The 28,000-nt window shown below is 33.9% G+C and overlaps 2 protein-coding genes across 3 annotated transcripts; one reads left to right on the plus strand and one right to left on the minus strand.

Annotated features, from left to right (window-relative positions):
- The first annotated feature begins 827 nt into the window (after nucleotides 1–827).
- On the plus strand, nucleotides 828–27,922 carry LOC130614754 (mannan-binding lectin serine protease 2-like). 2 transcript variants are annotated; one of them, XM_057436202.1, is made up of 8 exons: nucleotides 828–1,069; nucleotides 2,437–3,043; nucleotides 22,854–23,018; nucleotides 23,317–23,579; nucleotides 23,926–24,076; nucleotides 24,725–25,174; nucleotides 26,990–27,200; nucleotides 27,607–27,922. In XM_057436202.1, exons 1-8 carry the CDS (start codon nucleotides 1,055–1,057, stop codon nucleotides 27,755–27,757), a joined length of 2,013 nt encoding a protein of 670 aa, XP_057292185.1. In that variant the 5' UTR covers nucleotides 828–1,054; the 3' UTR covers nucleotides 27,758–27,922. The 2 variants fall into 2 exon arrangements, with proteins under 2 accessions (XP_057292185.1, XP_057292186.1); XM_057436203.1 differs by lacking the exon at nucleotides 828–1,069 and adding an exon at nucleotides 1,175–1,332.
- LOC130614748 (uncharacterized) lies at nucleotides 6,773–18,507 on the minus strand. Its single transcript, XM_057436197.1, has 20 exons — nucleotides 18,258–18,507; nucleotides 17,689–17,754; nucleotides 16,625–16,944; nucleotides 14,702–14,825; nucleotides 14,268–14,383; nucleotides 13,950–14,042; nucleotides 13,238–13,410; nucleotides 12,998–13,085; nucleotides 12,594–12,687; nucleotides 12,038–12,101; nucleotides 11,824–11,905; nucleotides 11,587–11,655; nucleotides 10,832–10,927; nucleotides 10,629–10,656; nucleotides 10,057–10,229; nucleotides 9,351–9,525; nucleotides 8,745–9,095; nucleotides 8,117–8,521; nucleotides 7,304–7,681; nucleotides 6,773–6,922 (listed from the first exon to the last, which is right to left on the minus strand). The coding sequence occupies exons 1-20, from the start codon at nucleotides 18,331–18,333 to the stop codon at nucleotides 6,918–6,920; spliced, it is 2,976 nt and encodes a 991-aa protein (XP_057292180.1). The 5' UTR covers nucleotides 18,334–18,507; the 3' UTR covers nucleotides 6,773–6,917.
- Nucleotides 27,923–28,000: the final 78 nt, after the last annotated feature.

Genomic DNA, 28,000 nt, shown 5'->3' on the forward strand with positions numbered 1-28,000 from the left:
TAATACGAAAAACAAAATATAAAACTGCAGAAATTTGTTGATTCGAATTAATTCTTTAATTTCATCTATCCCAGAATAGTGTGAGGAAGTTGATGTAAAATTGGCTAAACCTTAGAATAATTCTAATAAAGCTGAGAGTTTCATAAAACATACATTGTTATGATACTTCTGATAAACTAGCTAACACTTCTGGTGACATCATATTTTAAAATAAAAAGTTAATGCATGAAATTATCGTTGCCTTGGTTTTATTTCATGCATATCACAAATCAACGATAAAAAACCAAAGAAAAAAATCTAACTATTTTTTCAAAAGAGTTTACATTAAAATAGTTCTTTGTTTTAAGATATCCCTCCTCTACATTTTCCACATCCAGAGACACCTCTCATGTTATACTGTCAGCAAAAAAAAAAAAAAAAAGCTTGAGTTTATTACGAATTTTTTTCAGACACTGGCATTCACAGTGAATGATAATTTCTTGAGATTTTTTACCTTCTATTCGGTCGTATATTAGCTACTTTCTATCCAGTCGTAAAGCATATCGGTGGTAATAACCCACTATTAAAAGCACCTTAGTAGTTCGCTTAACCTGCAGAATTTTAAAAACAGCTTTGGCTCTGCTTCCCAAATTAGTTTATTTTATATTGAATTAGCTTTTTCTGAAAAAAAAAGCAAAATCAAATCAAAAATTTTATCAGCGAAGAAAAAATTGCTCACTTTGTAGACAATCAAGTGTAACACGTGTCATTTTGAATCATGCAGAAATAAAATATCATTCACAACTTTACCTCATCATTCTGCATAGCACATTATAAAAGTGCTTAGCTTAGCTACAATTTTTTTCTTGTAATAATTTATACAGCCAACGATTTTCCATTTCGGCATGTAAAAACCTCTAGTGAAAATCGGCCCTTAGGAAAGATAGATACGTCAAGAATTATAAATATAAGACAAAACCACTTTGAGCAAGTTAAACCAAAAAACTTTATGTAAATAAACTTTTATGAAAGCTTTTTTTAAAAAATTGTGTTTAATACAGCTTGGTTTCAAAAGATGGCGATGAAAAAGGTAACTCTTTTTTGTGTAAACAAAAAACTTATAAAAACTTAAGTAGTTATGCAACGAAAAAAAATTGTATATAAAAATCCAGATTGTGAAACAGTTTTCCATGTAAAAAAAGAGACAGAAAATATTATAGCCCATATAAGTTTCTTTTACACCAACAATAGCTAAGTTCACTTGTTTCTTACAAAATTGTAATTGTATTATTGTTGTTTTACTTGGACACTGTTCAAAATCAGTTTCATGTATGGTGATAGCTAATTTTAAAGGTTCGTATTGTTAATTTTGGACAAACAAATTAGCGGGCGCTTAATTTAGATGGGCGGTTAATAGATAATCATTTTAAGCTTTGGTGTATAGGGAAAACTGTAAAGTGTTTGTTTTGCGTTGAGTAACCAAGAAATACTGTAACTTTATTTGGAATCTGAGTTGTTAATTATTATCTTACCCCCCATCTGTATCTTATCCTCCATCCCCATACAGCGCAAGCAAGTACTCGCTCGAATTTTTGACAAAAATATATTTGACAAGTTAGTTGTGTTTGCCTTTGTAATAGTTTTTAAAAGTAAGGAAATATTTGAGGTTTTTGTGAAGAGAGTAAAATGAGTAAAAATCTGATCATGTGATATTTTAAAACACAACGTTTATAAATGATATTTCTTTTCAATGAATGCAATTGGAAAAACTTGAATGCCACAACTCCTGAGGACTAGGTTGTTATAATAAGTACTTCGCATATTTTAGAAGGAAAAGGAATTCAGCTACATTATTCGGCTAGATTTTTTCTTTTCCAACAAATACAACCCAAACTAAAAGTTGTGGACAAAAATTTGGGTGGCTTATGTTGCTCATAGCACATAACATCAAATGTTGCTAACTACACTTTTGCATCAAAAAGTTAATTTGTAACTATCACCTAAAAAGATGCCTCGTGTCTCTGTAGCTTTCAGCCATGGCTTAATGCAGTTAGTTTCCATTAAAGTGTCGCAGTTTTTGTTTTTTCTCATCAAGTTTTTGAATAACGACGTTTTATCATCATTAGTAGCAGCAGCATGCAATGATATTAGACCTATAAAATAGGCAACCATTTTATTTTATTTGTACGGTTGCTGTCTCTCATTTGCTGAAACACTGTTGTCGGAAAAGCAGCATTAAAGATAACATAAATCCTGTTATATTTTACAATAAAAGAAATGTCGCTTTTCTTTTAACGGTCTTTGAAAAGTGTGTAAAGGTGAATTTACACTACGGCGAAGAGTGTAAACTGCCTTAAGTTTAAGCCAAATTTCAGCCAATCGTAATATCATATGTTTTGTTAAATAACTATGCAATAAATGTATGGAATATGTATCGCACACATTTTCTTTTTTTAGGTAGAAATTCAGACAGAAGGATTAAAAGACGAAATTCTTTCCCTTTTTTTGAAAAACGACAAGAAAGTTATACTCTTCAGTGAGACAGAAGAATTCGAATTAAAGTTAAGTATGTCGGTAGCCATGCATTTTTCTCCTATAATAAAACAAACTTTACAAGCGTTTTCAAATCATGTTGATGTGGAAAATGCTTCTCAATCACCAAAACATCGCATTAACGTCAGCGAGTTTGATGAAGAAACCGTCGGACGTTTTGTTCAATATTTGCATGGACAAAGTTTGATGGATGCTTCGTTATCATGGAGCGATGCCGTTAACTTGTATAAGATAGGCCTGAAATTTCAAGTAAAATCTTTGACAGATTTGATGACTGAGAAGGGGAAAAATCTCATTTTAAAGGATAACATATATGAAGCCATCATATTGATCGATTCGCATGATATCAACGAATGGTTGGATGGTTGTTGTAGTGTTCTTCTGGCAAATAAAGATTTAATGAAAACGAAAGAATGGGAAGACTTGATCGAAACAAATCCAAAAACCATGGCAAGATTGCTAAATTACTACATCATAAAAAAAGAAGAAGAAGAAGAAGAAATACTTTGTGGTATATTTTTTAGCTTGCTAAAATACACAATTCTGCTCTAATTAGGAATGTCCATCACATAACTTATGCTTGGTAGTTACATGCGTCCACAAAATATGTTGGCTCAAGCAAATTTTAAGACTAAATCAAAGACTAAAAAAGCAACAAAGGAACATGGCTACTTATTCTGCAGATAATGCATATAATAATACGCCAGTTCCGTGTCTCTGTGACAGGAAAAGTGGATGTCTTCAGGCATAAAACAGGTATACAAAGGCATACAAATCTCTAAGAAAATAATTTTGGGTTTTGACGGGCCATTGCTGACGTCGGCAAAATTTTATCCCATTAACCATTTATTAAAAGCACGTGATGACATAGATTTTCTTGATCAGCGCTTTAAGCTCTACACAATAGGAGCAACGTAAAAACAAGGTTCTAATTTTTCTTGCTGACGTCATGAAAATTCATATGACGCTTATTTTTCAATTTTATCCCGGCTCAGTGGATTTTTCCACGTGCTTTATCTACTAGTCTAGAGATAGGGAATGTTCCTTCTGGCGCAATGCGCATCTCACGCACGCGCACGCCCACAGTCAAGCACAACAAATCCACGCCAATCCAGTACCATGCAGTGCATAGCCATGAAAATCCCTAATATTCGGTGCAGTGCAGTGACATCACCAATGCTGCAAAGGAGTCAAAACGTTTCTGGCGCAATTCCCTAGTAGTCAACGTGCACATCATACAGGAAAAGGGGAATTCCCTATAAATGATGAAAATCAACGCATGTGCAGTCAAGACACGCTGGGTCGAGCAAAATGAAATCCTTTGAAAAACAAAAAATCCTATACAATAAAGAAATGGATTCATACACCGTGAAACAATTACGTGATATTGCAAAAACCAGTGGGTTAGCCGGGTATTACAAGCTACGCAAGGCTGAATTGATGTCTTTATTGGAGGACGTACCACAGAGACCACCTAAAAGGGCTGGACAACGAAAGCCGGTCAAGCCCGTGACTACAGTACCAACGCCAGAGGCCATGGGCATACTCGAGAAACAGGAAATGTTGAAAAATCGTTCGGTCGTGAAAACCAAGATGCGGGGATGGTATAATTGGCTATAAAAGGGGGAGTCAAGAAAACATATGCGGCCTTCAAACGTACGGTGATGGGGCTCTATAACTGCAACCTTTTGTCAAAACCACACGATCGTATACATTTTCTTGATCAGCAATTTAAGCTCTACACAATAGAGGCAACGTGAAAACAAGGTTCTGATTTTTTTTTGTGGATGGGTTTCTGACGTCATCAAAATTCAAATGATGCTCTTTTTTCTTTTTTATCCTGCCTTAGTGGATTTTTCCACGGGCCTTATCGACTAGTATGTTAACAATAAGATCAATCTCTAAACATTTTCGACCCATAGACTGTTGCGCCCGAATAGATTGTGGGGATCAAGTTTCATTAAATCAAGACTTTTCGCTTTTCTAAGTCAGTGCGGGTAAAGTTGCAGAAACGGAAATTACTTATATATTTCCCCTTGGCGGCGATTCATCATTCCATCTATCTATATCGGGAAACGTTTTCTACATCAACATCAATATTTTCTATTAACGATGCTTTTTAAATTCTGAGGAGAGCTCCTCCTTCAATCATCAATACGTACTGGAAATGTTCAAACATATATATCACATTCATTTTTTGGGTTCAATTGTAACAAGAAGCCCTGGGGGCTCTAAGAATTTCCGCGCGCTACCAAAATATTTGATGAAAACCTGCTAATTCGTTGTGTTATTGTGCCAAACATTCGAAGGGGTTTGGTGCATGAACCTCCGAAGATAAAGCACACAAGTGACATTATATCTTACAACAAACGCAAACAAAACGAAAGTGTCATAATAAACTCACATTTTAAAAGAGATTGCTAACAAAAAATACAGCCTATCATTCATGGTTGAGAGTCTCGCGATTGAAACGTTTATGGTCTTAAACGGCATTAGTTGACAAAAAATCAAAATTTTGACTAACTTTCAAAATTTTGAATTACTTTTTTTATTAACTGTGTCAATTTTTGTCGAAAATAAAGCATTTTAATTTTTATATAAATTTTGACCTGAAATGACATTTAGGTGACAAAAAATGAAACTTTTGTACCATCATCATTTTCAGCATACTTTATTTGTTAACTGTGCCAATTTTTGTTGAAAATGAAGTAGTCTTAATTTTTGGACCAATTTTGGCCTAAAATGACATTTAAGGTGGCAAAAAACAATATTTTGATGTCACCATCATGTTCACCATACTTTTTTTGTTAATTGTGCCGAAATTTGTCAAAAATAAAGTAGTTTTAATTTTTGGACCAATTTTGGCCTAAAATGACATTTAGGTAACAAGAAATCAAAATTTTGATGTCACCATCATGTTCAGCATACTTTATTTGTTTACTGTGCCAAATTTTGTTAAAAATAAAGTAGTTTTAATTTTTGGACCAATTTTGGCCTGAAATGACATTTAGGTAAGAAGAAATCAAAATTTTGATGTCACCATCATGTTTAGCATACTTTATTTGTTAACTGTTCCAAATTTTGTTGAAAATAAAGTAGTTCTAATTTTTGGACCAATTTTGGCCTAAAATGACATTTAGGTGACAAAAATCAAAATTATTATGTCACCATTATGTTTAGCATACTTTTTTTGTTAACTGTGCCAAATTTTGTCGAAAACAAATACCAATTTTGGCCTGAAGCGTCAATACTAAACTTCCCAGTAGTTCAGGAGCTTGGGTACGAAGTTTACATCTGTGTCCGTCAACGTGAAATCCCAGGGTCGATTTTTTCTCAAAAAATGCTCCAAAAGAAAAAACGACGGTTTTAAAGAATTTCCTACGCCTTCGGGCGCGGAAATTCAACAATTACTTTTAATCTGTTGTACTTTCGCAGGATTTTTTGATCGCATTGATTTTGTAACAACATGCTGCATGCTGTTTTTGTAAACTGATTTTAATATAATTTAACAAAATCTACTCCACAAAATAAAATTGTTAGCTGAACGACAGACCGTTGTTGTTTTTATTAAACCGAAGTTTCGATTAAGTTATCTTAAAAAGAACATCAAAGAGAACACCAACATAAGCGTTGATTTGCAACATTGTTCATATCTACGAAGCGCTCAATCTCACGTTTACTGTTTAACTGTCCTTAAAATAGAAAAAATAGTGGGGGGACATTTTTGCTATTAAGGTAATCATAGCCAGCCCATGTTTTCATTTTAGCCAAAGTTGTGAGGGGGTTATTTTTAAGACACCCGAATATGTGACATCTTTAGCTGTACTAAGCACTTAAGCTGGTGACCAGCCTCTTTACACACGCCGCGTCACTCAGCTAACTTGTAATACAGTGGAATGTCAATATGGCAGATATCCTTTATAGCGGACACATCTCTACAATAGACACTTTCTTAGGAACGGATGAAATGACAGTTAAACTCTCATAACAAACACTGTATGTAGCAGACAATTTATAGCGAATATCTCCTTAAAGGACGTCATTTATGGTCCCATTTTACATCACCCCATAACATTGCGCCCTTTATACTTGACACGCTCAAGGATAGGTCATATAAAAAAGTGTTGAGATAAATTCAGCGGTGTTTTAATAAAGGCAACTCGTTTAATTTTTCTTCGTTCTTTGTTATTTTAAATGTTAATCTCACTATTATGGAGTTTCATACCACCCAAGTTTGGTCCCAGTGGTGTTTCCTATTCAGAGGTTTTACCTCTGACCGTGTAAGCAAACCCAGTATTTGCTGCAATTAAAATGAAAAATGCGATGTTTTTTGTTGCTAATATGTATTTCGTGCGAACAAGTCTTTTTTTCTCATGTAACTTCCTTCAAACTAAAAAAAAAAATAATTTGAACAACAAATTATTGAGTCCTCGTATGTATCAATTACACATGTCGTATGCAAATATGTTTTGTATGAGGAATAGACTTTATCTTATTGACAATATCTCGCTTGTGCTTCGTGTATAAACAGAGCAGATTATTTCAACTATATAAATTATTCTTCCAGTTTTACTTCTTGTTTCTCTGTAACATTTGTTTACGAAGGAAAATCTCAGTTTCATCTTTTTAATTTCTGATATCAACATCAACACCGTTTGTCGAAAAAAGTATTTTTTATAGAAAGTGTGTCACACGTTTGTACTAATCTTAACTCGATATCACAAGAGAAAAAACTTGACAAACTTAAGAATTGCTTGAAAAGAATACTTACTGTTTACTCTCTCAAATGCAGTCTCATGATCGCCATTGCACGTACTCGATAACCCAAGATACGCCTCGTTTACAGTTCGCGGCTTCAAGCATTGTGTTGATTTGTTTGATTTTACTGAGCCGTTGCTTAGGAACAAAAAAGTGTAATCATTTGGGCACGTCGTTAAATACAAGTAGCCATAATTTTCTTTGACACATCTCTTCCCGTCATCTTCTTTTAAATTGTTGTTTGATGTTAACCCGAACTTGAGGCATTTGGTTTTATCTTGAGTTAGCTTTAAGTAAGAACCACTTGCTGTAACACAGAACTTTGTTGCTTTGTGTACCAGTTTGAATGATGAACTTGGTTTAGGAGGCGATGTTGTGGCTGTTCCCGCTACTAAAATTTCAATTAACATTATTATCTTCGTTATTTTAAACTTCTCAAAACTTTTAAAAAAACATTTTAGCAATCTCCAGAAAATTTTAGTTTGATAGCTGGCGTCAGCCATAAAAAAGTAAAAAAGAGCCCTGGGAAAGAGGTTGATTTTGATAGGAAATTATAGAGAGCTACAATTCTCAATAAGATTGAATTGAAATTACAATCTTGTGTTTGTAGAGTACGATACTGAATCTAACTTAAAATATGGACCAACAACAGTGCTTGTTTATATCTAAAACAGTATGCAGATCAATCATCTTTTAGATCCCGCCTTCGATAAATAGGCGGCAATAACTCCTTTGTACGTCTGCACACTACATCAATTTAATTTTGAAAAATGATCTTCTTCGTTTATACAAACGCTCAAAAAAAGTTAAACTATTTTTGACTCACCTGTCTCAAATTTAAAATTTAAACGTTTCCCATTGCAACCATGATACACGACGATTTTTGTTCCCTCAGACGGATAACTAGAACCTCCAAGAGGATGGAAGCATCTACCTGAAGAAAGCTGTTGAATAGCGCCATCCCTGGTTTTTGTGTACTCCGTACCAAGGTCGCTACATGAAGACACTTTAAGCAGTGAGTTATCTCCACTATTGACGTTTTTGAAACAATTCCCTCCTGTTACTGTCTTCAATTTACCTTTGCTGGTTAAATAGAAACGAGTTTTGCAAGCGCTTGTTAAAGATAGATGATTGTCATTGGAAACCGCCATACATCGACCACCGCTATGACGGATAATGTATTGTGGTCCGTTTGTTTCAGGGCCGGAGGTTGGTAGGGGTCCACCATTTCCTGTGAATAATCACACGATGAGCATTCTGCATATTACTAGTCGTAGAAAAAGTAACAATGGAAAAATCCGATCATTTTCCCGTCGTGCATATTCCAGGAATCAGATTTTCCGCCGTTGTACATACTTGGGCCATCGCTATTTCGGGCATATTAATGTTGGCTTTCACAAACGTATTCAATCAAAACCAGTGCGTTTGAATATGTAATTAAGAATTTTCCTTACCCTTCTGAAACACGAAATCTGAACTGCCAGAATGACAATTAGTTGAGAGATGAACATTGTATGATGCTTGGAGACACAATCCACTTATCCCATTTAATAACTTCCCGTTTCCAATTATTCCGAATTTACCCGATTGTGACGTACAATCGGATATCAACTTTAACTGAGCGTTTGGATATATACGCCCATAGTATTTATCGGGCTCGGCACATTTTCCTGTAGCTACGTGTTTCAAATGATGGCTTTTAGTGAGGATAAATTCTTCGTTGCAAGTGCGAGACATTCGAACGAGTCCATTATAAGTAGATAAACAGTCTCCAGATTTTGTTTTGATCAGATACTTTGTTACATCTTAAAAGAAACCAAGAATAATAAGGATAGGAAGTCTAGAAGGTAAACTTGTATGTTGGTAGTTATTAGATAGTTTTAAAGCTGAGATGGATACAAATATTCTCTCTACCCATTTGCTAGATCGGCTGCTATATCAAAGGAAGTGCTACTGTCCACATTTTCTGTCAAGAATCGTATTCACAATGCTTTGTATTTAAAAAATTTATACACCAAACAAAAAATTGTTAGAATAGAGGTTTTCACTCCACATCTTACCATTTTCTTTCAGATTAGATTGTGTTGTGTACACCATTTTGAATTTACTTTCATGAGAACTGTCAGTTTTCAATGTAACAAACATGAAATTCGATGACGCTTGCACCTTCATATTAATCGGTGTTCGGCAAAATTTACCAAGTACTTTAGATCTCGCATTAGGACCATCATGCACCTGAAGATCAAACAAACATGGTAGCAACAACAAGTTTGTAATCTTGGTAATACTGTGTAAACAAAGAGACGTTAAATAAAGACTGAGTATAAATTAGAGAAAATATGTGCATCTGATGATGCGCCCGTCAACTGATTCAAAATGGTTTTTGTTACATTGTATCATCCTGTCGATAAGGGATCTAAATTATACTTTAATGGAGTGTTTAAATAAACCACAATTACATAAATTTACATGAATTAAAATATTCTCATGATTGAGATGGAAAAGCTATCCATCTCTATATTAATAATGCACGTTTTCTATGCGCAAGAAAAATCTCTCCGGCACAGGAATATCTTATTTATTGATTTAGCGTGACATACGAATCCCCATATAACAACCGCGATGACAAGGTTTAGATTTGCACTCTTTATGCACAGGACATAAACACTATATCACAAAGCGATCAATTTAGCCTCACATCGTATATAGTCAAAAAAGAAGAACGTAAATCCGTTAAACTATAAATAAAATGTCATCGATGATTACCTGAATATAATCGTACGGACAACCTTCTTCAAATTCAAATAATGACATAGTTAAAAATAGAACTGCTTTGCTGCCCCTGCTTGTTTCAATCTTCCAACTTTCAAAATTATTTTTTGTTTTTGTGTCAGGTTGGTTAATCACACCAAAATCGCCATTCATATTTTTTATTGATCCTAAAGAATAAATGACGTTGAAAATTCTGTTAGTTGGTCTTCCATGTGCACTACCTCCAACGCCCCATCTCGAAATTTTGTCTTTTTTGTATAAATGCCTCATTCTGTATGAACGTCAGCGGTTATCAGTTAAATTGAATTTAACTTAATTTCTATTCATTACACAGGCTCAAGGTAAAAAAAATTGTTATGTTAACGGCCACGACTTTCATACATCCATAAGAGGGAAGATGATTTAGGTTCTTAACACATTTAAATACAATTATTCTTGCGTCATATGGCTCGAAAAGTCATACACTTTCTGCTGGTGTGTATTTTACCGAACCATATATGCTTTACATATATGGTTCGGTAAAATATACTATACTTGTGCGTATAGTATAAAACAATCTTCCGTACCTTGGCAACTGGAGCTTGCTCGATTCCACTAAAAATATAAACGTAATCCATGAATGTTTATTAGACGATCGTCAGAAATAATTAAAATAATTAAAGTTATTTGCTTACTATATTCCTTCGTCAGTGTGACATACAAAGTTGTTGTCAGACAGAGAAAGAAAGTGGTCAAAAAATCGCATAAATTAAAGGTGGGTCACACGCACCTTGCAATTAGAGCAGCATCTTTCATTACTGCACTCAGCACGTAATTTCAATTTACAAATTTGTCCGTCGCAACAAGGATTGTTTCTTAAACAATTCTAAATATAAACATTAGGTTTAGCTCAAAACAAAGAAACATAGTGCTCGATTCGTACACGTCTTTTTTACAAGCAATCCAGTTGCTGATATTGCTCACTCGGTAACAAAAAACCCTATAGATTTCACATCCATCCCATAAACACTTTACCCTTACCTGCAACCGCCACAGGTAAACTATCAGTACAGTTTTCTTCGAACGAGAATAGAGAATTGTTTCAACACTCTGCTTGCTTCGGAGAAAATATTTTATATGTAATGAGTTCACTACCAACGAAAGCTATTCAAAAATCAACGTTGGTGGTAGTAACAAAAATAGGTGCTAAGTTAAGAAACTTGAAGGTCAAAAAAGCTTTTTCCTTAGTAACCTAAAGCTTGTCTTAAACGTTCTCCTAAAAATATATATGTATTAATTTAAAGGTCTACTTGATTATTTAACACGATTATAACATACAAACCGTGTCAAAAAATATAACAAAAAATATTTCTCGAAGCCTTTTTTCATGTCTCCATAAATACACGCAAATGCTTCGTTCAACAATCATTATTTTTGAACGCAATTTTAGTAAAGTAATAATGAAAATACCTACAATCACCACCTAGTGTGATATTAGTTCAATAAAAATATTGGAACTTTCATAAAAAGAAGAAAAGTTTGAACCTGATCTCTTCCACAATCACACTCTTCACCAGGATCGATTCGACCATTTCCACATTGTAGAACGAGATTCTAAAAGAATATAACCTTCAAGAAATATCGATAAGAAATGACGAATCTAAATATTGTTGCAGAAGTGTTGTTGTTGTTGTTGTTATTGTTATTGTCGTTGTCGTCGTTGTTGTTGTTGTTTATGTCCTCGTTGGCATTGTTGTTATTGTTGTTGCTGACATTGTTTACCTGGTTTGGTTTATTCTTTAAACAATCATATGAAATATCGCGTAACTTTGTAATTTCATTTGATGATAAACCTTTTGGCCAACTAAAAACCAACGAAACAGTTTTGAAGTTTTATTTCACAACAACAGGATTTTAACTAACTTGCAAGAGAAGTTACATGCTATTTAGAATGTCTATTTTTTGGTTGATCAGGAAGGTAGGTGCAGGTACTTACTCGTTGCCACCTAGTGTGCATCTGGCTCCAAACAGGTGGTAGGTAGGACAAGTATGTGGAGGATCTAAAGAAAGGTAAAGTAAAGTAAAGTAGGTAACATTTTACTTAACGATTTATCTACAGTCATTCAAAATTGTCCTTGTGTATCATATGTACATTTGTGCGAAGATATGTTTTTTTTTAAACAAATGATTATGCATAGATTTATCGTTGCTTTTTTATTTATTTATTTATTTATCAGAATATTTATACAGGATATGTACATTTCAGTTTTAAAAAACTGCTATAAATTTTTTTTCTTGTTAAAAATATAAAAGTAATGATTCAAAAAAATAAATTATATATAAAATATGCTCTAAAATTACTATAGATATGTTAAAAAGTAGAAAACTATTCAAAAGAAAAATGTTTATATAATAGACAGAGAAGATTATAAACATACCCAAACAGACTATATCCAAACAAATGTGAGAGAGAAAGGTAAATTTACTACTATTTGCTGCGTTTAGTAATAATAGAACTAGAAATAATAGAATGCAAGTAAGTAGCTACCTACCCCAGGTGTGTTGATATGAATCCAACTCATGTGCAAACTCGTGTGTCAACGTGTTGGCTAAGTCTCGAGCTTTTAAACGTGAGTCACCTCCCAACTATGGTAGGTGAGTACAAATTATCACAAACGAATATGTGAAAGCTAAAACTTATCTACATTTATTTAAGGACGATTCTTTTTCTGCCACAGCTATGTAGCTGAGAAAAACCGTTTCCGATTTTTCAATTTTTCTCCTTACACATTGAAAAGAATCGGATCAGCTTAAACACATCTTCCGCCAGGATATGAATCAAAACAAAATAACAAACCTTGAACCAGACAACAGACATAACGAAATTTTGTTCACAACTAACTACAGTTATCGCCAAACAACGAGAAATTAACGTAAAATATCAAAAAAAATTTACTGTTGCAATTATAAAAACTTCGTTCCAGTTTGATTGTCGACAAAAATTTGAAGTTGCAGTTCCTCCCGCACCATACATATCTCCGTCGCTGTAATAAAAAGATTTCATTTTTACCTCAGACTACTGTTTCGAGAATTCAAATATCAGAAGCCGTGATGCCAAACGAATTCATCTCTATGCTCTCTTATTTAGCTATCCTTCGACACTTAATTATTACAGGAAGCAAACAAAATTACTTACAAAAAATACACAGCTATATCAAAATTATTGTTTTCTCTCTTCCGCAATCCTTGACAGTATTTTTTAAAATTAGCATGCAACGAACGAGAATCGGTAGCCTTGGGTATTTTATCTTGAACGTTCCATTCTTCTACTCCAACCAAAACAAAACGAAGACGAGCCTTTCTGTATAACTGTAAAAAAGCGGATAAAAATTATCATCAATGGTAAAAACCAATAGTAAAAAAATAGCATAGTGACCTTAAAAGGGACAGGGAAATCCTTAAAGAGTAACCTTAGGGAGAAGACGAAACTACTTGACAACAAAAAGAAAGAGAGACTGAGGAAGACAAAGTGCAACATCTTATAAACAACTCAAGACGGACATCTTACATAAAATGAATCAACTTAAAAGTTTTATACAACGACAAATATGTTGAAAAGTTTGATTTCAATTGGTCGAACTGAAATCAAACATATGAATTTAGTCTTCTTGAGCAGATCAAGCAACGAATAAGTAATAGTTGTGCATTGAGTCCCAGCCAAAATTTAATGTTGATTTTTAAAAGCATATATCTCTATGCATGGATTATTAGAAAGGTTGCGAGCGAAATGCTTTAGGAAAATAATTCTTTGGACAGCTTTTGTCTGAGGATTCAACATTTGATCCAGTATATAAACAAAACAAAATATTTTATCACCTAATGCAAAATAAAAGAATATTTTTATCTACCTTGTCCACAATATTCATTGTATCTTGCGCATGCTCAGTAATTTTGGCTGTGGCACGACTTCCGCTACCATATTTGGATGAAAACGCTCGATACTAAAGAATAAAAATAAAGAATGGAATGCCAAAAACAATGAGAAGATTATGTTCAAAGATTTTTAGTATAATCTTTATGTTTCATGACAACAATATTCGGTATATTTATTGAAGTGGAAAGACTAAATTGAGCAATTTTCACGTTGTTTAAATGTAAATCTAAATCAAAGTGCTTGTTCATTTTGTTGTTGCTTATATAAGTTTTAAAAAAATTATGCGAATTACCACTCCGTTTCCATACACCATGAACACTCTTACATATCTGTCGAAGGTAGGAAGTTTAAACTTTGGATGTTTGAAATAATAGTATGAAGTATCATTGGTACGTGGACCAAAATAACCTAAACAATAATTCAGTAAATAAACAAATAAACAAATAAACAAACAAACAAAAAATACATCAAGCAAACAAAGAAGCAAACTTTAAGTAAAATATATCAGTGATTATATTTATTTTTTTATCTAACCTCATTTTAAAGGCTTTTTAGATTCTTCACATATAAAGAAAAGTCATCTATCTACAAAAACTTTTATACATTACAGCCAAAAAAAAGAAAAAATATTTCGGATTTTGCAACGAAAATGACAAAAAAAACCACTCCCATTTCTGGCAGAGCTTTTCAACGTTTCTCTGAATGCAATAAAAACACATAATCTACCTGCTTTCGCACATAGGTTCATGCCTTTTCTATCTTTAACAATAATTTTTTGCTCATCATCTCCTTTCACTTCTGCGCATGTTTTGGAACGGACAGCACCATCCGTTTGAACGGATAAACATTTCTGATAGAAAAATGTAAACAGATTGCAACTAAGCTCTTGGTTTTTGAGTCGTTTTTTTTAATACGTATTTTAGAACATAAGTTACACATTTTTTGTGTAAGGAACTCGTTTAAGAAAATGTTAAAGCTGATATTTCGCCACAAATTAAGAACATATTAAGAAGAACTCAGCCTGACTATCTCTATATAATATAAGAACAAAATAATGTGAGTTGAGAATAGACAGTTAACTGCAACTAAAATAGTCATCATTGTCTGTAAATTTAACCATTTCTCATCCTATTTTTCGTAATAACATTTGTTGGCTCAAATAGTGTTGGAAATAAGCGCATCTCCTCTCAGTTGGATTATAGACGTTCTTGTTTAATAAAACATGTGTACCTTTGTTATGCCCCACTTTGTAATAATTGTCCAACCTTTTAATACCTGCTTCACTTTGTAATATCTGCTTCACTTTGTAATACCTACTTCACTTTGTAGTTTCGAAGCTGCCCCACTTTGTAATTTTGGAGCTGCCCCACTTTGTAATTAATCGTTGCCCAACTTTGTAATTTTCAGTGGGGCAGCTCCAAAATTACAAAGTGGGGCAGCTTCGAAACTACAAAGTGAAGTAGGTATTACAAAGTGAAGCAGATATTACAAAGTGAAGCAGGTATTAAAAGGTTGGACAATTATTACAAAGTGGGGCATAACAATTTCATAATTTGAAGAGTTCACTGGTTAATTCAGTAACGTTCCTTAACCAGTCACTGCAAATGAGGTAGGTTCTATTTATACTGTGATCATGTCAATTAAATGCCAAGGCATGGGGAAGAATGGGATGTATTTCTGACGTCGGGTCCCCCTTTCTTATCAGCAAAACATGAGAAGGCTGTGATCAAGGTTAAGGAAGTATTGATCTACTATATCTGAGTTTGATTTGCAGGTATACCCGAGGTGACTATCACTAAGCCTTTTTGTAGGGGTTGTTTGCTTTTAAAGAGGTCACATCCTCGAACTGATTAATCTGCATGTTATGTTAAACCGGTTACCGCAAATAAGCTACATTCTATTTATACTGTGATCATGTAAATTAAATGCAAAGGCATGGGGAAGAAAACCTCGCCCTCGGGTTTATTTATGACGTCGTGTCCCCCTTTCCTATCATCAAAACTTGAGAAGGCTGATCAAGGTTGCTGAAGTATTGGTTTCCAATATCTGAATTGATCACTAATCACGTTGCTTGTTGTAAAAGAGATAACGTCGAAATCCTCAAACTGATAAGGCTGCATGTTTTGTTAAACAGGTTAAAGATTGCTACAGGCTATATTTCTTATGTTATGTTATAGTACGAAAAACACATTAGCTATACTGTATATTTTGTATCTTATTAAAACGCGGTTGTAATAATTATTTTATGTTATGGTATAAAAACACTTCAACTGGTACATTTGTTCACAAAAAGAAGTGTGTTTAATGTTACAGCACCTGTGGTAATTAAAATTAAAATAATCTTTCTACTAACGTATGACACGCGTTTTATCGCAATGAACAAGACAGAGCATCCAGAACACACATAACATCGAAAAAGATGACGTCATAACAATTGCATGCAAAAATCAAAAATTACAAAGTTAGACAGCTTCAAATATTACAAAGTGGAGCACGATAATTACAAAGTGGGGCACGATAATTACAAAGTGGGGCAAGATAATTACAAAGTGAGACAATTATTACAAAGCGGGGCATAACAACCTTGTTTTGTCAGAAGAAATAATTAACGTGGCATTAAAAGGATTACTTACAATAAAAGTAACATACCTTTGCCGATTTTAATTTCAATCCAACCCAATCTCGATCTTGCCACACCCCGCCTTTTTCTGTCAATGGTGTATGACATGTCCAAATCATTTGGGATGAATATCGAGAAGCATCTGAGCAAGATCTCCAAGTGAAACCAGAGCCATAATCAGCCAGACATTTTCTTTGTCCAATACTTTCAATGTTCCCCTCGTTATGACCAGTGGGACGAAATTTAAAAATTTGATTCTGATTTTTATCGTCACAAACTGTGGAGATAAAATTTCTTCCGTCTGTTTCTAAGCAGACTCGAGTTTTATCGTGCTGGATATGAAATTGTTCTATAAAAAAATTACAACTTCGAAGCTACCTCCTGTGAAAAAAACAAGTTGAACTCATCATATGCAAGTTGTTTAGAAATATTTTTATGACATCATATATCGGATGCTGAGAAATAATTATTAGTGTAAAATAGAAGGATAGTGTAAATCATAATCAGATAAAAAACTATTAAAAAATTGTCAATATATTCCAAATATCAAACTGAATGACTAAAAACATATATGCATAACACGTGTTTTGATAAAATTATTGAAAGGAAAATCTATTTTTTTTAATTCGATTGATCGAATTGATCGTATATCATCTTTTTTTTCTCTATAAACCGAACTCGAATTTTATTATTCACATTTCAAAGAGTAATTAGTTACAGTTTTTTTTTTCTTTTAATAAGTCTGAAACATTGGACATTTGCAACAATTGGAATCCTTAATTTAAAGAATAAAAAAACTCCTTTTTTCACAAAAGGCGAGCTTTACTAATAACTTTACTCGTAAGACCATTTTGATCATGCAAGAAATAGTTCTGCTAAGAACTTTGCAAGAATGTTTTTTTCCTCCAAGAACGATACAGTAGAATATATTAGACCTGCAAATATTCAAAATGATCAAATTTATCATACACACTTATCTTTTTCAAAGTTTTATCATCATTTATTTGCCATTTTTCTTTTTCTTATTCTTTTTGTATATTTGTAAATATTAGCCACCAAAGTAAACACAGATTTTTTATAAACATCAACTCACGCATTTTGTCTTGGCTGACATCTTCAAAATAGGAATGACCAGCTATAACATTCCTTGGTTTTCGCCCTAAATAAACATGATAATAAATAGGCTTGCCAATACCTGTTCTTAACATGAAAGAAGATATCTCATGCCATTCAAAAAACATATTTTTAAAGACTAAGATTCTTAAACTTTCTCAAACCTAGCATTATGGAGGTATACCTCCATGCTAGCATAGACTATTCTCGTGTTTTACAAACCACGTCGGGTGTGGCTCAAAGGTTTCTTAGGTTCAAAATCAGGCAAAAATAACTATTACAGTATTCAAAATGATTGTGTGGTAGTTTGCAGGAAAGAACTTAACAAACAAAAACTGTTCACGTGCCCCACGGGGGGGGGGGGAGGTGGGGGCAGATATTCAAATTAGATTGTGGCTACTGCGTTTTCGAAATTTTGCGAATTTTTTTCCACTCAGCATTTTTCACCAAACATCAAAGTGTAGAATTTAAACGACGCAAGCAAAGTTCGTGAAAGCAAGGCAAAGAAGAGTTATTCCGCTGATACTAAAGTAGAAGTAATATACATACATATTTCACTGTATCCATTTGTAGAGTGAAAACACAAAAAGACACAGCTTACTGTGTATGCAATTTGAAACAACATTTTATTTCTGGCTTGTATCCGTCACAGGTCCAGAGAAGGACTGAACTTTTAACAAAAGTGTATTGAATTTGAAATGCGCAAGTTGATGAGTTTGTGTTTTAACAGCAGTCCTTTTTTGTTGCGGTTAAACAAACAGGTTGTTAGTACAGCTTATTTGCGCCATGTTTGTTGTTGAAAAATTTAAATGACATTTCACAGTTTTTTCGTTCCGTTACAAACTTTAAATAAAATTCTTTATTTAACATTCAAGTTTGCTTAAACTCCCTGTCACAAAATATATCAACAAGGCTTAGAATTTGTGAAATGTAAGCACATGTTGAAAATCATATCAAGGTTCAATGTGAACCACAAACATTATATCAGATTTAAGCATTTTGAACTTGTCAAAGTTTCCCTGTCAATGTTCAGAGTTGACTTAGTCCAAGCTCTTAAAAAGTGCTTATTTTTGCTAACGTTAGCATGGCCATGTTCTACGAACTTTAGGACAATCGCAAACCCTGCCGTAATTTATATATGCGTGGGTTATATGTGTGCAAAAATAGCGACTTTGCTGCTTGCCGTATTTATACTAGGATGGGAATACTAAACTAGGAAATGAATGTAACAGTCTAAAATTATTGAATATAACAAACAGCTTATGCGGCTATAAATCACGTCCTATGATTCACTTATTGATTATATCGAATACTGTAAAACCTCATACAAGATGCAAATATAATTCCTCATATAAAAACGTATAATGGAGATTCGTTGCAGGTTCAGAGATTCCGGATTATTAGATTCTGTTCGGGTTTTTTTGTTTTCTCTGAGAGCAAGGAATCCGCCAACGAATACTGCTACTTAAATATACTAATGCGTGAAGCTGTACAACTTTTTATTTGGACATCATTTTAACGGATAACATTGACAATGGCATTTTTGTTAAGTGAGTCAGTAGGGTATACAAGAGAGATGATTTTGGTTTTTAGACTTGTTTTGTCCTAAAATGATATTCATTGTTAACAAATTTTAATGTCACCGTCATGTGACAAAAATAGAATCTATGTTATTTGCTCCACTTTTTTATTCATCCCTACAAGCTTTGTGAGAAGATGTGACAAGGGGAAAGGAACTCACTGTCTTTTTCTTGTTACTGTCAGCAAACTAATAGACGCGAATATTTTAAAATTTGTTATAATAATTTGTACTTGTATTATCTGAATATTAAAGTTATAACGAAATTATAAGGAAATAAAATTTAAGAAAATAGTGTTGCCTTATGTACCTCACTTTTGATTGTTTTCTATGTCTTAAAATGTCTAGACAGAGTCTCATCAAAACCATTGCTTTAACGTCTTTGGGGATTCCATTCTAACGACTGGCTCTTCCTTCTCTCTGACAATACTGCATAGATTACATATTGATGACTTGATGTTTTATAACTATCACCAATGGCTTACCTAAATCAAAATAATTCTATTTGTCAGTTCTTGCGATATTTACCGTGTTCTATTACTTGTATCAAGCTCGACTTCATCTATTAGTCGCCTACATAAAAAGCTGAAAATTAAGTTCACGAGTCGTATCTATTTTTTTTTATTTTTTTATTTTTTTTTGTATTCGAACGTTATTGTACATCTTTTGTCACACAGCTATAAAAAACACTCTTCCTCCACAATAGAAGTTTCCTTTGGTTTTTCTTTAAGCCCACGTTGTTCCAAATATGGTAAGTTAAATATCTATTAGTCACTCGATCGGATCGACTTCCTTTAACAAATATATAAAAACTAACTATAAAAATTAACTATAATCTCTCAAATAGAAATAAACCTCTTTTCTATTCGTTTTATCGAGGGAACGAGGTTGAAACACATTCACCCCTTGTGCAATTTAAAGTCTTTCTAAACGACAGTCTTGTTTTCGTTTAACATACCCTTTTAGACATACCATATTCGGCATACTTTTGATTCCGTGTGCTATTTTTTGTTGTAAAGGGAACTACTCACTTTTGCAGCATGAGATGGTGGTCTGGGGCAAAATGTTTACTTCCGTTTAGAATTGCATACATTGTTAGGAACCAAGAAAAGTCTCGTGGTTTTACCTCATATAAGCACATAGCCTTATGATTATACAGAAACCAAAATCCACATTTGTACCTGTGAATATTTATTAAATCCCTATGTTATATAAAATAAAATTTAAGACTGAACAGATATTTCCATGCATGGTAGTTAGCTGTGAACAAATATTATCTGATAAGCGCAAGCAAATGGCGTGAAATGATATTGAGCAGGTGCTCATGAAAGCGTAACGACAATGTTTTTCCTTTGAGACTGGACTTTGAACATTACCTTACAAAATACAAAGCTACAACATCGTACTACGTCTTCTAAGAAAGCTAAAAAAGTGAACAGCAAAACTGTCAAATTGATATACGTTTCGAATAGGCTAGCAGCACTTAAGATTATCTAATAAGAAACAAGAGTGCCATAAATAGCTGACTTTATCATTGTCGTGGCTGTCTGCAAATATTAAACAATTCTATTCCTACGACAGCACAGTAATATCTGACTGATACAGATTAATTAATACATTAATTTAATAAAAAATCTAATTGCATATAAATATGATCGGATCAAAATTTGTTGACTTGAAGTGACAAAAATTAGGGTAATGGAAATAATTAAAGCTGACGAAAATATGAACATTTTCGTTATTGATTTCGCGAATCTAGAGTTCAAGCAACACTATTGTCGGTCCTAAGTAACGAAATTTAATATTGATAAGGTAAATTTAACGTGTTATTATTTATTCCTGGTATAAAGTTTTAAATGTACTAGCTAAGAAAAGTAACTGTGCAAGACTTATAAGTGATGGTGATGCAACATACCACATTATGTTAGAAAACTTCCATGTTGAAGAAATAATAATCAAATATGCGGATGAACTTTGGTTTCTATGGGTGCGTGTTTTTTTTCCTTTTGTGTATAACTGTCGAGACATCCCAACGTTGTTTTATTCCCGGTTTTTAGACTTTTGGTAACAGCTGTAACTCCCTGCAAATTTCTAACCTAATTTTCATTACATCCTATACATCAATCCAAAAATATATAGACTAGTATAGATGTGGTTAGGAGAGATTGGTTGAAAATCATGTTGTACAGAAGACGCGCAATTACCTTACCATTGCAGCTATGGCGCAATCCAAACAAATCATTGATGCGAAGAATGCGCACCTTACATCAGTTCCTTGTAGGGAATGCCATACAGAGCTTTTAACCTTTGGTCATACACTTTTATTTGCAGCAGCTCGTAGAAGGACAAAGATTCAGCAAGATAATTTTCATATTATGAACAACATCTTATAATTCACGCTAAGAAATTTAAAAAGCTGGTGCATTGTGTTATGGCACGTCTCATTTGTTTGTTTATTTTGTTGAATATAATTTCCTCCATTGAAGGGAAAGGTGAGTATGTTTTTGTTGAATTTGAATCTCTCGCAAAACTTATGCTGGTAAACGGTTTTGCAGACAAAATGAAATACAAGCGTCATTACATTATTATATAGTTCGAGTTTTTCTCGCATTGTGATCCACACGAAATACAGTTGTATATAGCATATATTCACTTATTATTCGATTCTGCAGTGCAAAAAGTTTTGTTTGTTTTTTATTTAATCAGTTATAAAGCATACATATTTTTAAAGAAACGAACATAAATATTTACACGGTTCAATTACTCTTTTGTTCGCATATAGTCATTAAATTGTCACAAGGGATCCGGTGCTCTCCTCCGCCAAGAAGTTACGTTCACATGTGACTACGAGGAGATTTATTACACATTGATAGAAGACTTTTGTTTAACGATTATACAATATAGAGAAATTTATTACGAATTAAATTACACGGTCAAATAATCCTGCAATGTTTTTATTTGCTGCTGAACAAAGAATTTTATGAACCGTGACAGAGATTGAATAATTGGTCAACCGAGTATACCAAATACAATAATTTATGCTTCATTTTTTGATTCAATGATAACGAAGTTATTGCGTATTTACATATATATCACACGTATATTTTTATGAGCCTTTTACCTTGTACTTAAGTTGCTGAATATTACCATTAACTTAGTAAAAGAGTTGATTGAAAATTGTTAAGTACAATTTGGGAAGACTCACAAAAATTTACAAGATTATCAAAAACTTACCTTACCCATGCACAAGTGTCAAATCTTTACCTAATACCGGGACTAAATAATCATTTAGTTCAAAACAGAAAAATTAGGCTGTTCTATGAAATCTGTACAATCGATCTTGGAAGCACTGTACATAAATAATATCAATGTAAATCTAACAATGTTTTAAAATCGCATTCTAAAAGTAATTTGCTGCTTGTATTAATTATTGAAATATCAAATATATTATAGTTGGATAGAAATTTCACGTCTTTATTTTCTTATGAAAAAATGCATATCTGACCAACTGTGAGTTGTTTGCTTGCTGCTCCAATTAATATTAACTGCGTTATTTGTTTTTGTAGATCTTGACTCCTCCAACCTTCCTCTTAAATGTACCTTCGAAAATGGAATGTGTCCAGGTTACACACATGATAACAACAGAAAATTTAAGTGGAAAATCTGGAGTGGGGCTACTCCATCCATGTTGACAGGACCAACTACAGATCACACGCTTGGAACAAATAAGGGTAAAGTCCTCTTTTACCCAGCATGCTTAGAAAACACTGCCGACTTCAGCAATAATTTATAATAAACCTATGTATTTTCACATTGTATTTGGATCACTACATTAACGAAAAAGTGGTATGAATTAAAAGGTTTTGACGTGATTGTGATCCCTATAATCAGTTTGAGAAAAAATCCGTTTTATTTCTTGGATTAATTCTAAATTTCTTTAACAAAACTCTTTCGTTTGGAAAAAAGTTAAAGAATTGAAAAAACTGAAGAAAACTATTGATCTGATTTTATTCTTTATTTTTGTTTTAGGCAAATATATTTACATCGACAGTTCAGATCGACTAAATAAAGAATTTGCTAGATTTCAAACCCCTACCATCAAAAGCGAACAAGACTCAAAAATGTGCGTCACTTTCTATTTTCATATGCGTGGTCACACGATGGGTGAATTAGCCGTGTTCACACGGAAAAATGGCGCTGAAAAGTTAAACTTTCAAATAACAAAGAAACAAGCTAAAGACAAATGGTTTAGCGGACGATTTCCAATTCAACCAGGATCAAATACATTTCAGGTAAGCTATCCAATGAATGTGTTTATATTGCAACTTAAGAATGTTTTATTATAGTTCATACTAAAGAAACAAAGTGATAGCAACACAGTAATATGTGCCTTAAACTCGAAAAGGACACCATGATTGGAGTAATTAGAGAGTAATTTGATTATACTGGTCGTTAACCCGTGGATAAATCTACGGGTTCGCCCGTTTTTTATTAGCCACATTTCGTGCGCTCGCCACTGCGGTTACCATTTTGCGTGACAGACAGACGCATACGGGCATTATAATATAGATATTTTTTAACGTGTCTTCACATCTACATTACCTGCGTAAAATCACTAACCCATAATTACTTCCCTAGATTGTCTTCCAAGGTACAACATCGTACAGTTGGTACGGCGACATCGCGTTAGATGACATTGAAATATCTGAAAAATCATCGTGCAGTTTTTGGCCGCCAGAAGCAGTTCCACAAAGTGTTTTGATACCAAAACCGCCACGCTTCGGACCAGGTGAAAGAATTGTAGAAATACTTTTTATTTTAAGATTAGCAGTACACATCGTAATGTACACATACTTTATTTTTTTACGAGCACGGATTAATTAAAAAAAAATGGAAGTCAGAGATTAAACTCATATCATTGCAAATTAAAATTCTGTTAAAATTGCTATTGTTTGGGCATCCCTTTGATATCCATTATCAATGTCCATTTTACTGGATTTACAAAAAAATGCTACTTAACTCTCCAGCGTGACGTTTGTTTACATGTAAAGGGTGTTACTAGTTTTTTCAACCTCGTTTCCAGGACATTTTGCCTTGTTGATAAGTTGATGGCGGTGGCCACTCCGTAATAACGGCTCAGGGGCCACAAGACCCTGGGGACGAGGTTGTAGATTTTAAAATGATGTTGTTTTAAAAATAAATCCGAAAGTTATAAACATTTTTGTAAGGCCTATTTCCATTATTCTTATTTGTTGACACACAAAAGACATATCACATCAGGCATTTTAAAATATAATATTGTTTGACCTGCTTAGTAATTACGTAATGATTGTTTTCTCGGCCAATGAAAAATACTGAAACTGACACGTGCAAAATTAAGTGAAATGGGTTTGTTAAATACGGTTGTAAGTCTAGCATTTTAAATATTACTTTTTAGAAAATCAATCAACTTGTGGAAAACGCAAATACAATCCAAATTCCAGAATAGTAGGTGGCGATGTAGCCAAACCGGGTCAGTGGCCGTGGATGGCCTTGATACTAAAAAAAGAATACTATGGAACAAAATACAACGCTTGGTGCGGTGGAACACTTTTAGGAGTTGATTGGGTGATCACTGCGGCTCATTGCGTCGCCAACATACCACAAAAAACAGATATTAAAATCAGATTGGGTAAAATCAAAAGCTCACCCGGAGTTGCTGTTAGTAATGATTCTGATGTTGAAAAAGTTTGGGTGCATCCGGATTATGGAGTCCAGAAAGTTTACAATAATGATGTAGCATTGATCAAACTACGTAAACCAGCTCGTTTGAATGATCAAGTCAATTCCATATGTTTAATGGGAAATGAAAACGAGCCTAAGCCTGGATATAAGTGCGTAATTTCAGGTACGATGAGATTACTTTACTTTCGCTAATAATAGTAGCTGTTTCTGAGCAAAATCACAATAAGGAGAAATATATTCAACTAGTCGTTAGGCCGTGGAAAAATCCACGGGTTCGCCCGTCCTTTATATTTACCCGTCGCAACAAAGTGGATAAAAATATATCGCATTTGATATTCGTGTTTCCGCAACATGATTTTCTAACTCAGTGGGGGGTCCGCGCAGAGACAGACAGACGACGGCTATTATTATAGAGATTGTTTTTTTAATTTACTCAATTATAAATACGTCAGCACTCACAAAGATGTAAACCAAACTGGTATACATAAGACCGTTTATATGTTTGGTCTAGTGTGTTGTAGCAAAATTTTAAGTTAAAAGTGTGTTTCATGTCGAAAATACAAATTTTTATAGCTCTCTGCGAATATGTTCAATACACGAGTTCACAGATTCAGCCAACCATTGTTTAAATAAATCTTTTTTTCGTTACAACGCTCTTATTGAGAATTGAAAAATGGAAGTAAACTGTTATGGATTAAGAAGGCTTTGACCATGAAAAAACAAGTGAAAAAAATATTTGTGAAATATTTTGAAAAGAAAAGTTGCAACTTATTTACACATGTTTTAAGTAGGGTTACTGGCAAAAACATACTAAATTTTCATGCCGTGAGACTCATTATTTATTTAAAAACTGATAAATATTCATAATGCCTATAGTCAAAGCCTTACTAAATTGACTTTGTTTGCTATCTTTTTTAATACTGAAAATAAGCGAACAACTTAAACTGTGAAGAGGTGTATTAGCTGTAACATTTAGATTTTTATGGAGCAGGTCAAGCCATTCGGACTGGTCTTTAAAATCAACACTGCCTTCATATACTTTTTCAGTAGCCGTGCCACAGCGCACTTCGCCTTTTTTAAGTACTATAATTATTATAAAACTCTCAGCCGGTCTATCAACCAGCATTATCATCTATAATGTATAATTATATTGCTCATACCTCTAATGATCCCCGTTCAAATACGTTTTATTACTAAATGCTAACAGGCGAGCAAGGATGCACAAAATAAAAATGCAGAACACATGTGTGTAGAAGATACCGACGATCGGCGTAACAGACAGACAGACAGACAGACAGACAGACAGACAGACAGACAGACAGACAGACAGACAGACAGACAGACAGACAGACAGACAGACAGACAGACAGACAGACAGACAGACAGACAGACAGACAGACAGACAGACAGACAGACAGACAGACAGACAGACAGACAGACAGACAGACAGACAGACAGACAGACAGACAGACAGACAGACAGACAGACAGACAGACAGACAGACAGACAGACAGACAGACAGACAGACAGACAGACAGACAGACAGACAGACAGACAGACAGACAGACAGACAGACAGACAGACAGACAGACAGACAGACAGACAGACAGACAGACAGACAGACAGACAGACAGACAGACAGACAGACAGACAGACAGACAGACAGACAGACAGACAGACAGACAGACAGACAGACAGACGTATACGGGTATTATAATATAGATAGTCGTTAGCCCGTGGAAAAATCCACTGGGTTGCCCGTCCTTTAAATTAACCCGTTGCAACAAAGTGGACAGAAATATATCGCATTTGGTATTGATGCCCATTTTAAAAATTACGTGTTTCCGTTACGGGACACGGCTTTCGCGGACACACAGACAGACAGACGACGGCTATTATTAAAGAGATTCTGAAATATACTATAATCTATGTTTTATAGTTTACTCTACTTGGAAAACAAATGTTTAATGTTATTTAGGCTGGGGAAAGCTATGGTCTGGTGACACTGCACCTTACGCTGACCGCTTAAACTATGGAAATGTAAGCATGCGAAGTCGTTACCACTGCTATAGAGCGTATGGTAGTCTGATCACAGACAATATGTTGTGTGCAGGTAATGATGTCGGTGTACCAGATACATGCCAAGGTGATAGCGGAGGTCCACTCATCTTTGAAAGTAATGGAAAATGGTAAGTGAAGTCATTGTTTTAATCTGTCACTTGTTCTGAGAGTTATGAAAAAGGTCTATTTTATCAGAAACGCTTCTCCTTAAGCAAAAAATCCTAACATTAACCCTTAGAAACCACAGTTTTTGCAAAGAACTTTTCATTATCAATTTTTATTATCATTTACGAACACATTTTCGAGTTTGAGCTCAATTGCTGACTACCTTCCACCTCAAGGTTGGTGACCATAAGCACTGGATATGAAATTTAATCTTTCATATGTTTCATGTGTTTACGAGATATGGCTAATAGACGGTATGTCGCTCTTCAGCCTTGCTGAGACGTTAATTGATGTATCTAAAGGTTACAGCGCGAGGAAAAAATTATGCCAATTAACACAAACCACTTAACACATGACTTTATTGTATAGGCATCTAGTCGGTATCACAAGTTGGGGTCACAGTGGTGGGTGTGGTCAATTCAAAAGGTTTGGTGTTTACACAAGAATGACAGCGGTGGAGGATTGGATCAAAACTGTCACAAAATATCCAAACGCTTATCCGTCGTTGTTTTACGACTGAAAAATTGGTACAATTTGAAGTTATGAAAAAAAAAGGATGTTAGATTTAATTAAGATGCTCAGGGCTTATCAGTTCGCATAATATCTATTTTTATATTTATATTTTTATATTTATATCAATATTTATTATATTTTGCATAGAAATAGTGACACTTGCTTACCTTAAGACTTGTGTTTTCTTTCCTCCAAGATTACAGTACTCAGTGTTTAGTGGGAGTCACAACGTTGGCTTAAATTAGCTGCC

Source organism: Hydractinia symbiolongicarpus, chromosome 11 (assembly GCF_029227915.1).
Source record: "Hydractinia symbiolongicarpus strain clone_291-10 chromosome 11, HSymV2.1, whole genome shotgun sequence".
Taxonomy (NCBI): domain Eukaryota; kingdom Metazoa; phylum Cnidaria; class Hydrozoa; order Anthoathecata; family Hydractiniidae; genus Hydractinia; species Hydractinia symbiolongicarpus.

Excerpts from the sequence above, each read along its gene's own strand:
- LOC130614754 (XM_057436202.1), top strand. Across the intron at positions 3,044-22,853 it reads AGAAGAAGAAATACTTTGTG|ATCTTGACTCCTCCAACCTT; the intron begins GTATATTTTTTA and ends TTGTTTTTGTAG. Across the intron at positions 23,019-23,316 it reads CACGCTTGGAACAAATAAGG|GCAAATATATTTACATCGAC; the intron begins GTAAAGTCCTCT and ends TTTTTGTTTTAG.
- LOC130614748 (XM_057436197.1), bottom strand. The coding sequence starts at position 18,333 with ATGTTGTTTCAAATTGCATACACAGTAAGCTGTGTCTTTTTGTGTTTT. Across the intron at positions 10,230-10,628 it reads AGCAAGCTCCAGTTGCCAAG|GATCAATAAAAAATATGAAT; the intron begins GTACGGAAGATT and ends TTTATTCTTTAG. Across the intron at positions 8,522-8,744 it reads AGATTTCGTGTTTCAGAAGG|GAAATGGTGGACCCCTACCA; the intron begins GTAAGGAAAATT and ends GATTATTCACAG.